The sequence below is a fragment of the Spea bombifrons genome, chromosome 1 (assembly GCF_027358695.1).
Source record: "Spea bombifrons isolate aSpeBom1 chromosome 1, aSpeBom1.2.pri, whole genome shotgun sequence".
Classification (NCBI taxonomy): Eukaryota; Metazoa; Chordata; class Amphibia; order Anura; family Pelobatidae; genus Spea; species Spea bombifrons.
The window spans coordinates 127,841,100-127,853,862 of record NC_071087.1 but is presented as its reverse complement, the minus strand read 5'-3'; the positions used below and the strand labels follow the sequence as shown (position 1 = coordinate 127,853,862).

The following is a 12,763-nucleotide window of genomic DNA, read 5'->3' as shown; positions in this document are numbered from 1 at the left end:
TCTTCCAGCATTTCTGCTGAACTCACAGATTTTGGACTGTTTTATCCCTTCTATTCTAAAGCTCTCAAATGTTTATTGTTGTTCTAACCGTTTCCAGTGTTATTGCTGTTACACAGTTACATATATTATCTTAGCTGGTCTCCTTCTTACCCCTCTTGGCCCTTTACAAACCACCATAAATCCTGATGTCTTATCTTCCTTAGCTGTTGCTTTACTAACACCTCTCCCCTCTGACAGTCTATTCACTGGTCACCTGTATGCTTCAGGGTTCATTTAAAAATCCTTACTTTAAAAGCTCTTAATAGTGGTTCCCCTACTTAACGCCTCATTCATCTTCAAAAACTTTCCTACTCACTCCAATTGTCATCAACTCTGATTTCTAGTTCTCATGCACGCTTACAAGACTTCTCAAGGGCAGCCCCCATCGTCTGGAATGCCCTCTCCAGCTTCTCTGCCTTTCCTCCTGCCTTCAATTCTTCAGAAACATCTCTCAAGAGCCACTTGTTTAGGGATCCCTATGAACTGACATGTTAACTTCCTTCATCTCCTTTACCTTTAGATCACCTTTTTTAGTCCCTTTTCTACTCCTGCTTCACAAAAATACTTATGTCCAACAATTTTTTTTAACTAGTTGCATTTTTGCCTCTTGTGTAATATTTTACCCTTACCTTAGATTGTAAACTCGTTTTACCTCTTGTTTCTTAAATCAAATTGTTATGTCCTGTTTACCCAGAATATGATAGCACCATTTCAAACAATACATCATAAGAAAATAGAAAATAAAACAGTACAAAAATATTTAAGGCTTTCCATCTTCTTTTGTTTTTGATAAACACCCAGTGATAAAATATATCATTAAGAAGTCAATAAAATATCAATTTACCTTTAACTTTAGCAGAGTTAGCAGAGTTTGTCTACAGTAAATATTTTTTATTCTGTAGTCGGTCCACCATTTTCCTCCGGCTTCACACCAATGGACACCAACAGCTGAAGTATAGACCAGGAGACCATTTGGGGATATTCCCTGGCAATCATGAGGATCTGGTTAATGCCTTAATTGAACGACTGGAAGACGCACCTCCTGTCAATCAGTTAGTGAGGGTGGAGATGCTAGAAGAAAGAAATACTGCTTTAGGTATAAAGTGTTTATTTCACATACAATTCATATGTGGTACATAACACAAGTTATGCTTGTTCGTGTTCAATGTTAAGTTGAGCAAAATATCACTGATGACAAAAGCACTGTTGAATTATGATTTTTAAGAAAAAATAATAATTGAATAATACTAATTTTAGGACAGTATCAATGCCACTAGGGCTGGCACTTGTGTTATTAATAAATTTCCTTCGCTTACTGCATACAAAAATATACATGCATTCAATAACGTGTACCACATATACCAAACAGGTGTAATTAGTAACTGGACAGAAGAGGAGCGGATCCCACCCTGCACCATCTTCCAAGCCTTTAAGTACTTCCTAGATATAACAACCCCACCTACTCCGATACTCATGCAGCAGTTTGCATCCCTTGCTACCAACGATAAGGAGAAAACACAGCTGGAGATCCTGAGTAAGGTGAGACAACAACATCCTAATATTTACATACTAACTTCATGAAACCATTTGTAAAATGTAATGGATATTACAGTTAAGACAGCATATGGCATGATAACATATTATTGATATTTTAATTTTGATAATATTTGTGTCTTGTTTTCTGGTGATTTAGGGCTTGCAGGAGTATGAGCAGTGGAAGTGGTACAAGAACCCAACTATTGTTGAGGCTCTGCAGGAGTTTCCCTCAATACAGATGCCCTCATCACTGCTGCTTACACAACTACCCCTTCTACAACCCCGTTACTACTCAATCAGCTCCTCCCCTGACATGTATCCTGACGAAGTTCATCTTACAGTTGCTGTGGTATCATACCGCACAAGAGGTAATCCTCCAGTACAGTGCATAGACCAAGTGGGCAAAACTAAGGAGGATCCATAACCTCAGAATTCATCGGCAAGAAGCAGTCAAAGCAGAGGTTAAGACAATGATGAAGTTTTTTTTAACCTGCTTGGACACAGCAGGTTGGGATATGCTTAATAAGTAATCAGACCACGTCACATAAAAGCAGAAAGGGAGTAGTAATTACTGAGCTCTAAAAAAGATTATGTAGGGAATGTTCATCGTTCAGCAAACAATACTTCTCATGGAAACATATGTAGTTTTTTGGTTGGGCCTCTTGTTGTACCTCTTAGAAACATGTTGGTATCCATGCTTGTGTTCTCAGCTGCAACCAGTCTAAGCGATAATGGAGCTGCAAATCCTTAAATTCTAGCGGTATAATGCCAACCTGCCAAATTGTATCTGAACAACTTTTATTGTTTTATAACCTTTCAGATGGGGATGGACCAATCCACCATGGTGTATGTTCTTCATGGTTGAACAGGATACAACCAGATGAAGTAGTGCCATGTTTTGTTAGAGGGTACGTTTACTTTATGTGTTAATCTTTATCATTATAGTTACATCTGTATTTCCCTGTGATACTTTGGGTGTTAGTAATGGCAGCATTTGTCTACATGCATTTGGATACATGCTGTGTTGTAGCACCTACACAATTTATTTTTTTCATTGACTGTTATTTAGTGCTTGCGGTTGAGTAATGGATACCCATGAGGGTTTATCAATTATTTAAATCAACCTCTTAGTTCTGCTTCATAAGGCCCCTCCGAGATCTACTTAAATGCTAGTGCCATATTAAGACTAAACGCAAATACTTGCAGAGAAAGCCACACTCCCAATGTATTTAGTTGGAATTAAATCCACAATGATTATATATTATCATATTCCCACTAGCCATTTGATTAGTGATTCCTTTCAAACTAACTGGGATAATATACTGTTGAGTGTTCCTTTAGACTGGTGGAATTAATCTTTATTACAGAACAAGAGGAACTAGGCATGACTGCCTCACAATTACAGATAGAAACGCAAGAGACTATTACATTCAAAACAGATAATCTGTATTTAGACTTGAACAGAAGTTAAATCAAAATCTGGACACATTTTAAGAATCAGGTTAAGGACTGAAAATTTAGGAAGTTCCCAAGAGATAAAAATGACTTTAGCACTAATCAAGTTTTTCATAGAGACAAAAGGTTGAATAGATTTGACCATAATAAATGTTACTAATTATGACTCTAAACGGTCAGGTGACAGGTATGACTCTGAGACCAATGCTTCCACAAATTATTCCAAAAGAAAAGGTTACCACACGCACTAAAAGGGTCAATTATTTTAAACCAACCTCAAACAATACTAAAACCTACACTCAGGAACAGGGACGTCTAGGGGTACAAACAGCGAAGCAAAAAATCTTTTACAGAGAAGGAGGAAATAAATGATACCCAAATCATAAATGTCTTAATTTCATGAAGTTCTTAAGAGAGCGTTATACCGTACTTTATGGAATCACATTCTGGGGCTGTCTCCATGGCTGACACAAAGTATCAACATCTTGTTACACTACCAACCATTCAATGCTGTCCAACCAATTAAGATCAGACGGTGGCACCTTGGGTGTATATGGGACCATCCAATCAATTGTTAGAGTGTCTATTTAAATACCCGCAATCCAGAAGTACGGGTTTCCCTGACAAATCCAGCATGTAGCTGGTGAAATATGCGTCGGGTTATTTTGTCGCACGTTCGAGTAAAGAAGCTTTACGCTATAGTCAGGTAGAATTTATAGTGCAGCTATCTACTTTATGTAGGCTGGACGAGGGACGAGGATAGCAGAGTGGCTAATCCCCATTTCCACATTTATTGCTCTCATCCCTGTATTTATGCAACAACACAGTGGTTCTATCCCTCTAATTTATACTAAGGGTGTAGTTTCATATTTTTCTACTCTGGCTTTTTGGGTTCTGGTACTCCCATTTTAATGGCTAAATAAAACTTCCATTTTATCTAATTGGATTTGACGTATTAACCCCTTAAGGACAATGGGCGGTCCCGAAACCCATTGAAAACAATGCATTTTGAGTCCGTACATGTACGGCCTTTGTCATTAAGGGGTTAAGACTAGCCCTAAGACCGTATAAAGGAGCCAAATAAGGACCCTCGTGAGTTGCAGTTGGTATGGGTGGCCCTGTAATGCTTGCTTTAGATCATTACATACGCACTCCCACTTTGACATTGAGCTGCTGCTAAATCATTTAATGGGTAGGTCAATTCCAAGGGAAAGTCTGTCTCCAGTGCAAAAAATTAGAAATTCACCCTACCGACCAAATTCCACCCGTGTAAAGATGCAATGTTTCTCCATAAAAGAGTTATCAGTGTTCTAAGCCAAATAGCTGTTTTACATTGTATTGATGTTGTCATCTTTCATTTGAACAGTTTGGATAGGGTTAAAGCAGACTGCTGCATCTAGATTTTAGTTTTACTACTGTTAAGATTCATGTCTCTTAATCTCTGCCTCTCATTTTCAGGGCACCAAATTTCCAGATGCCACAAGATCCACATGTTCCCTGCATCTTGATTGGCCCTGGAACTGGCATTGCTCCTTTCAGAAGCTTTTGGCAACAGCGTCTTTATGATATGCAGCACAAAGGTTAGTTTATTAATCCAACGCTAACATAAAAATTGGGGAAAAAATCAGTAAGGTCATGCAGCACGTCTCATAAACACGTATGCTTGTTGCTGTAAACGCATGGACAGTTATTCTTTACTTGTTGGCTTAAACTACAAGTAACATAGATGTACATACTCTTTAATTGCTCAACCCCCATCTGGAATAAAGGCATGAAATATTGTACTGTCGTGAATTGGCTATAGCATTATTCGTATTCTCACTTTACCTTGTAGGGCTAAAGCCTTGTCCCATGATCCTGGTCTTTGGCTGCAGAGAATCCAAAATTGACCACATCTACAAAGAGGAAACCATGCTTGCCAAGAACAAAGGCGTGTTTAAAGAACTGTTTACAGCATATTCCCGGGAACCCAATAAACCAAAGGTGCTTAAGGCTCAATATTAACCAGCATTTTAATAATAATATAACATGATGATAAACATAAACCCAAATACGACGCGTAACAAGTAACAGTAATGCAATCAAGTTGTTATCAACACAATGTTTAACAGAATAGAATAATACAAAATACGAACTGTGGTTCTGCACTGTAAATATATATAATGATCTTGTTATATTAGTCTAATGTTTATTTCTGAGATGGACATTACAGTACCCTGTGAAGCCTTACCATTAGAACACTGCATAAACACACAGTAATCCGATATATGACTTATTTTTAGCTGGCACTAGTTTATTTTCAAGGTCATTTATTTCTCTGCGTCAGGGGACTAATTACTTTCATTTCATAGAGAGTACCTGGGAGTATTTTCTGACATGTGCAGAGCTCCCAACTTGTAGAGATCCAGACTTGATTTGCAAAATAACAGAACCAAAGGCGCCTCTTGCCCAGGAAGAGAAGTCTTACCAATGAATTATCCTATATCAGCAGCTTACTTGATGTACAATGTAAATATTGCATCACAATCTTATTTTCTTAAAATTAAATCCATCATTTTTTGTGAAACACAATGCAGGGCTGTGTGGTCTGTCTCCCAGCCATTTCATTTATGAAAAACAAGCCATACATAGCAATACGTCCTATAAAAAGTTTGTGACTTAACGTTTCTCACTTAGAAGATACAGTAACAGAGTCCACTTCCAAAGAGACATGCATTTAAGACTAAATTGATGAAAGTAAGCCCTCTCTTTGTCCGCTGGACTCAGATTGCTTGTCTCTGGTTGTCATCCTCATGTTTAATTTTGAATACAGTTGTGTCCTTATTTCTTTGTACCGGGTCATGGGGCATCCCAATATAACTCACTCATGGTGATGAGAGACAGCTTTTACAGATCAGTAGATGTTCACAGTGTATATGTGTAAAACATTGTATATACGCTGTGCATTTAGTCTTGCCTACAGCTTGACTTCCTCAGGATTGAATCAAACAGCTCTGAATTAAACTGATCAGATACAAGGTCTCAAAATCCACGCTTATAAAAGTCCAATTCCTTTTATAGTACAATGATGAATGCAGGAAACATTACATGTTCCACCATCAAAATCCAAGGGTTGCCAAGTAGTAAAGAAGCCCAACGCTCATTTAGAAGGCAATATGTACAACGCATGTTATTATTATTTATTGTTTTATATAACACCATCAAATTCCGTAGAGCTGTACAGTGGGTAGACAGGACATAACAAGTAGTATATAACATAACAAATTGAATTACAGAGACAACAGGTGAGGAGGGCCCTGCTCAACGAGCTTACAATCTAGAGATATGCAGTCCAGTCCAAAGCACGTTAATGGAAAGGGAAATCATAAGATGTGAAAATAATTAATTACTCTAGACTGGTGGCTGAATACGGAATTGAAGTAAAATACACATTAGAGCTTAAGGTAGTAGCACAAAATCTTTATTACAGAGCAGCCCTGTCTCCCTTTCCCTACGTGTATAGCTGGTAAAATACAGTGCCTTGTAATGTCATAAGCGAGACATGTTTTTCTTCTTTTACTCTACTACAGAAATATGTGCAGGATGTGCTTCGTGAACAGCTGTCTGAAGTCACTTACAAAGCCCTGAAAGAGCAAGGAGGACATATATACGTATGTGGTGACGTCACCATGGCAGGCGATGTACTGAAGAGCCTCCAGCAGATTGTCAAACAGTGTGGAAACCTTACACCCGAAGGGGCAGGAGCATTCATCAGCAAGCTGAGGGTGAGTGCTTAGTTTGCACATGCACCAGTAATTCAATATTAACTCATCTAGTTAACAAATTATACTCATGGACATAGCTGCACTTTCCTTTAAATCTTTAATAAATTGAGCTTTCATGAGAACTGAGCTCCCACGTGCCTTATGGTAAGAGATAGACCTCATCAGATCTCATTAGTATGGAAAGTATTTATTGCAGTACTTGAGCATTTTCTGGTACACATTGGCACTTGAGTATAATACTGCGATAATGATCTCAGGGCCAAGAATAAGCGTAATTGTATAATAAGTAAAAATCCTGCCCTCATCACAGGAGCGGTTCAAGGTACATATCTAAATCTCCTGCATTCAGCTAAAATAAGTTTCGTAGATGAGTCTTTTGGCCTAGATGCTGCGTAGCCAATAGGTCCACACACACTCACAGGGATTTTTAAGGTCTCGACAAAAGTACTGAAACATCAGTGATGCTTGCATGCTAATAATTGTTTGCCGATTATTAAAAAGCCCTGTGAGTGTATGTCGATTTAGACATATATAATATCATTCACAGGAGTTAGATTTAAGGGAAGGGGAGAAGGGAACAACAAACAAAGCCAGGGGCATCATGCAGAACAAGGCGTTGTTCCCACACCATATTCCCCACCTAATTCCCCATTAAAAATGGTCTATGTCCTGCGATATCAGCGGGATCCCCCACGGACGGCAGAGGGACCTCCGATCCGCATCCTGCAAGGGAGCTGTGGGTAGTTTGAGCCAGCAAGTTCTCCAGTACTTCTCCAGGGAGCCATCCACTCTTACCGACTCTTAGTGACTACAGAAAGAGCTTCTTACTGGCAGATCCTGTCACATGACAGAAAGTAGAAGCCCGAATCTGCCGTCACTGATGCCTATTATCACTGCTCTTTTAATTACTTAGGTGGCCTCTTGTTAATTAGTTGAGTGTACCTTAGTGTTTGGGGGGTGAATACCTCTTTTATAGTTATTTCTTAAAGCCTCGCCCAAAAAAGAAAAAAAAAATATATATATATACAGTATATATATATATATATATATATATATACCGTAAATATTTACAGCAAAGTTGCTTTTGTTTCCGTTTACACACATTTAGGATGATAACAGATATCATGAAGATATTTTTGGAGTCACACTTCGGACATATGAAGTTACAAATCGTCTCAGATCTGAATCAATCGCATTTATTGAAGAAAGCAAAAAGGACTCTGATGAGTAAGTTCATGCATTGCTATTAACGTATAGTTTAAGATGATTTAAATAAAAGGTAAATGAATCAAGCTCAAGGAAGTGCAGCCTCAGTGTAGATCTGTCTTGCCTTTCGAAACATCTATTATTTGTATTCCCTCACACTTGCTTTATTAAAACGCTTGAAATTGTCAGGACATATCATACCTGGGAACTTCCCAATGTAGCGACCTAGAGATCGCCCTCTTTTAAGGAGTGCCTTTGTGAAGAGGGTGTGGCTAGACATGCATGGGGCGGGGCTAGCCAAAGACAGTGGGGAATGGCACAGAGGTAGGCGTGTCCAGATGGCACTCCCCTGTCCACAAAAGTGAAGTGACCAAGTCAGGATTGATGGATATAGTAAAATATTTAAGAAAATAATACAAAACAATCATAAGACTTGATATGGACAATTGCGTAGAAGATAGAATGCAATTGAAAATATGTTAATGGAGCAGGTCAGAAAATAATGCTCAAAAAGATGGAGCTTTAAGGTTTATATTTTGGCAATGTCAGACAATAGCGTTTTAATATCATAATGTAGTTGGTATTGTTTGTTCAGTTAAGTAAGTTAGTAATTTCGTTATACTACTGAATCCACAGGCAATATACAGTGGTTCTCAAAAAGATTTGAGATCGGAACACTGTGGTGATTACGCCACACGTAACATAGTGTACAATATAATTGCGGATATACAGATGCCGCAAATGGTGTTGATGTCCGATATGGAAGCAGCATCACCTAACATCTACCATTAAGCAGACATTACTAGGTACCCTCCTGACTACATAACATTGAGAAAAAATGATTGGAGTTTCCCCTTAAAATCAGTATTTTCAACAGCAGACTTAGTTACGCTTAAAGCCTAGTTCACTATCGGCCCTTCAAGGTACGAATTGAGCTTTTCTGCTTCAAATACAATAGCTACAATTCTTTGACAGGTAACATTCTTGGAACCAAGCTCTTGGAGGGTCCTTCTTTCCATCTTCAGTACTGCAACTGGCTCATTTCTACCTTCATCAATTTATTCTCTTTTGCTTCACCTCATCTTCTAGATGTTGCTCTTGCTATGTTGTTCTCCGTTCAGTCAGGGTACCAAATGTCCATTTGATTATTTCTCTCTTTCTCTCAAACTTGAAACTAAAACGCATATAACTTTCTCTTAACCTATCCATCAGTATGCATGGTTTCATAACATATATACATAGAATGTATTACAATCAAGCCAAAATGACATATTTAGAGATAGTACTTCTGAAATGTGCTCAGATGGAGACTTACAGCTGTTACGGGGTCTTTAGAGAGTAAAATATAAGACACTTAGAGAGAAATGTTTTTGCATGTTTGACATTATAGTTCCTATTCAAGATATTAACATGCATATACAGCCTTTTCTGTAAAATCCACCATTGGTAATTCCTTGTTGCTGCGACCAGATCCATGGTATATCACCTTTCTGTGCCCAGATAATGAAAGATACTGCATAAATATATCAGGGAAGACACTGATAGTCAGAACATTTTTATAAAATCCTGTGCTTGATTACATTCACAAAATCACTTGCTTCTGCTTATCCTCTTAGTGCTGGTAGAGACATGAAGAGCCGAGAAGTCAGGTTACAGAAGTAGCATTTGTTAAAAAGGAAGGTAAGGATAAAAAGTAGTACAATACATAGATTTGCATTTCCTAGGAACAGAATAAATGTGATGCATGTGCCGCCTAACTATGTATGAAAAAAATCTCTGTGGCCATGTAATTCTCCAATCCTGAAAGGAGCTTCACTTCTGATTTGGAATAAGAGCGAATGTCTGCTGGCTTTGTCCATGTTTAATTAGCCAAGACCTTTAGCACTCCAGTCTCATCGAGTTCATAGCTGGGATAGATTTGTCATTCTGGTTCATTCTGAAGCATCTGTTATGGCTATTTTGGCTGGTCCATATCTGTGCAATAAACAGGTTGTGTTTGTGCTTCATAGATCATGTTCTCGTATTCATCTTTTCTGTCACCATTCTTAATTATCCATTTTTGATGAAGAACTCGTAAACTAGAAGGCTAACTGGCAGGCCTTTTTCAACACAGCTTTCTATTCTATAGATCTTTTTTTTATATATCAGTCAATAGGCCACACTATAATTTAATATATAATGTAGTGCTGCCTTTATTTACAATTCCCCCATCCCAGGCAGCACAGTATCTGTAACACAACAAATAGAAATTGGATCATTTACTGTAACTTGAACAAGCACTTATGACTTTTATTTCTATAATAAGACTAGAGATTACTTTGCATGCCTCCCCTGTCAGTCTGCATTTTCTTTTGTTAAAATAAAACATTGTTGCTTATGTTCCTTTAATGCTCTGTAAGGGTATTGGCAAGAAAAGTGGGTACAATTATTTCATTTTAAATAGGTTATCTCCCAAGGAAGTCCGCTAATGCGACCAGCATTGGCTTCACTTAGTCATGTTTTATCTCCTTAATGTCTGGCCTTCTTCTTAATAATAATAATTAATGCTCTAATATTAAAATTACAAGTTAAATATATAGTCAAGGTTCTGAAGACGGTGATGTTCCTACATTCCATATTGTTATACCAGTGGTAGGGCCCACATTTCTCTTCCGCCGGTTAGCAAAGCCGGTGTTCTACGTATGCTACGTGAGTTCACTGGCACACCTCCAACTTTTAGCCATGTTTAGTGATCAACTGAGAGTCACTTAGTTTGCTTGTCAGTATGCTAAACATGCTTGGGTATCAGGGTGAGCAAGGGAGATGAGTTTAGAAGCAGTAGGGGGTTAGGATTCATTCTTTTTTTCCCAATTTTGTAAACTAACAACAAGCAATGACATGAAAATGCTTGATAACACTACATATTTTTGGCACAGATGTCTGATGTTTAAATACCTGTTAAGATGTTTATTTTCTTCCTCCTGCAGGGTTTTCTGCTCATAACTGGAAAGTGTCATCATTCAAAAGATGTCAAACTGGTCTTGCAAGCACACAATTCATGCACATGTCATAGAACTGCATGTAGAGCTTGTGAAGACATAAACTGTGTGTACTGCATGTATGACACCAAACGCCTCCATGCCCACATGACAGTGTCGAGATTTCCATATATGCTAATTCACTAATTCTTTCTCACATAAGATGGGTTTTGTAATTTCAGCAGCAAAGAGTTTTTTTTTTCTAATGGGACACCTCTATGCCTGCTGCCCTGTGGTGTCTTTGTCCTGTGCTAATATGCATCTATATATACATATAAATATATATATAAAAAGACATATATACATAATATATTGCATCTTATTATGGGATTTCAAGTGTTTCGGGTATAAACTCACTACTGTGTCTTTGCTTGAGGTTCAGCAGCTGCATCTTGAAACAAGGAATGAAAAGCAAAAAAAGAGCCAAAAAATAAATAAATAAATAAACATAAGAAAAAAAATCTCTGGTGCATGATGTTACTAATATTCCTCAGGCTTTATTTGACAGTCTTCAAATTTAATAGATCTCATGTTCTGAGGGATTTGAGGTCATGCTACCATCAAACGCAAGAAGGCAAAATCTTTCTGGTCTTCAATCTGCGTTGTTGTTCCATATACCAAGCTGTTACTGCATTCAAAGAAGATACACTAGGCTTTTTGTCATCCTTAGAAGCAATGACATAAAATTACTGAAACGTCCAAAGAACCTGTTAAGAGCTACCAGGGAGCTATGCAGGGAGACATCTTTGACCCTCAAATGATAAAAATGCTCACAATTTCATGCTGTCCTTTCAACTTGCTGAATTTCAAGTTATCTTGCACTTTTGCAGGGATTGTGACTTTGGTTAAGATAACGAGATGGTTTAAAAATGTAGTTTATGTAACTTATTAATTTATTTAATTTTGTCATTTTTAATTCCTTGTATTTGTCTCAAATTGAAACCATTCCTATGTTGGTTTGAATTTCTTTACATGCAAAGCTGCTTATACATCTTATATATCTGTGATCGAGTTAATGTAGGGCTTAAAATTAAAAGGTATACCACCATTGAGTAGGGTCATTTACGGTATATTTGAACATATGTACTCTTAGTGAAAAGCTATTGTTTGGTGCTGAAGTGTTATATTGGCACAGAACCATATCTTGCCCTGGAAGTGTATTTGTGGATTCTAAGTTATAATACAGAAATGGTTACAAATATGATATATGTTAAATAGTGATAACTGGAAAGCAGGGGGGAAAAGAGAGGATAAATCATTACAACATAGATGTTTATATATGCATAGGGTATAAAAGTATATGAAATCATATGGCTCCAGCATTTTAAGCAATTATGTTTGTGATGCTGTGAGTACAATATATTTTAATGTATGGTACAGTTTTCATTTGTGTTGATTTTCCATTCAGCAACAACATGCAGTCAGCATCATATAGCTGGAACGATTGTATGATCATGTACTGTATATTCTGATTAAGTGGTGTAAATGGAAGAGTAAAGAAAGGGTCTGAGAGTTGTTAGCAATGAGAAATAATGTTTACATGGTACCACAATTCAGTTTTAAATCCAAACAAAATCTTTGCGCTCATTTGATTCTTGATCTATCGTCCTGTATAGGGTTTTCTCAATTTTTTGGACTGTTGGTGTTGCCTGAGGCCTTATTACTGTCACTTTGTAAAGGCCTGATATGTCAACTACACTGCATGGAAATATTAAAACAGATCTGGAGAAATGTCAGTGTTCTAAC

At 37.6% G+C, this 12,763-nt stretch overlaps 1 protein-coding gene across 1 annotated transcript in view; it reads left to right on the top strand.

The window, feature by feature from the left end:
• Positions 1-8,025, top strand: part of NOS1 (nitric oxide synthase 1) — a 32,241-nt gene extending 24,216 nt beyond the window's left edge. The window contains exons 20-27 of the mRNA XM_053473327.1: positions 942-1,135; positions 1,409-1,578; positions 1,733-1,943; positions 2,396-2,483; positions 4,489-4,610; positions 4,865-5,013; positions 6,600-6,794; positions 7,903-8,025. Coding sequence (XP_053329302.1) covers positions 942-1,135; positions 1,409-1,578; positions 1,733-1,943; positions 2,396-2,483; positions 4,489-4,610; positions 4,865-5,013; positions 6,600-6,794; positions 7,903-8,025 — 1,252 coding nt within the window. The remainder of the gene's footprint in view (positions 1-941; positions 1,136-1,408; positions 1,579-1,732; positions 1,944-2,395; positions 2,484-4,488; positions 4,611-4,864; positions 5,014-6,599; positions 6,795-7,902) is intronic.
• Positions 8,026-12,763: the final 4,738 nt, after the last annotated feature.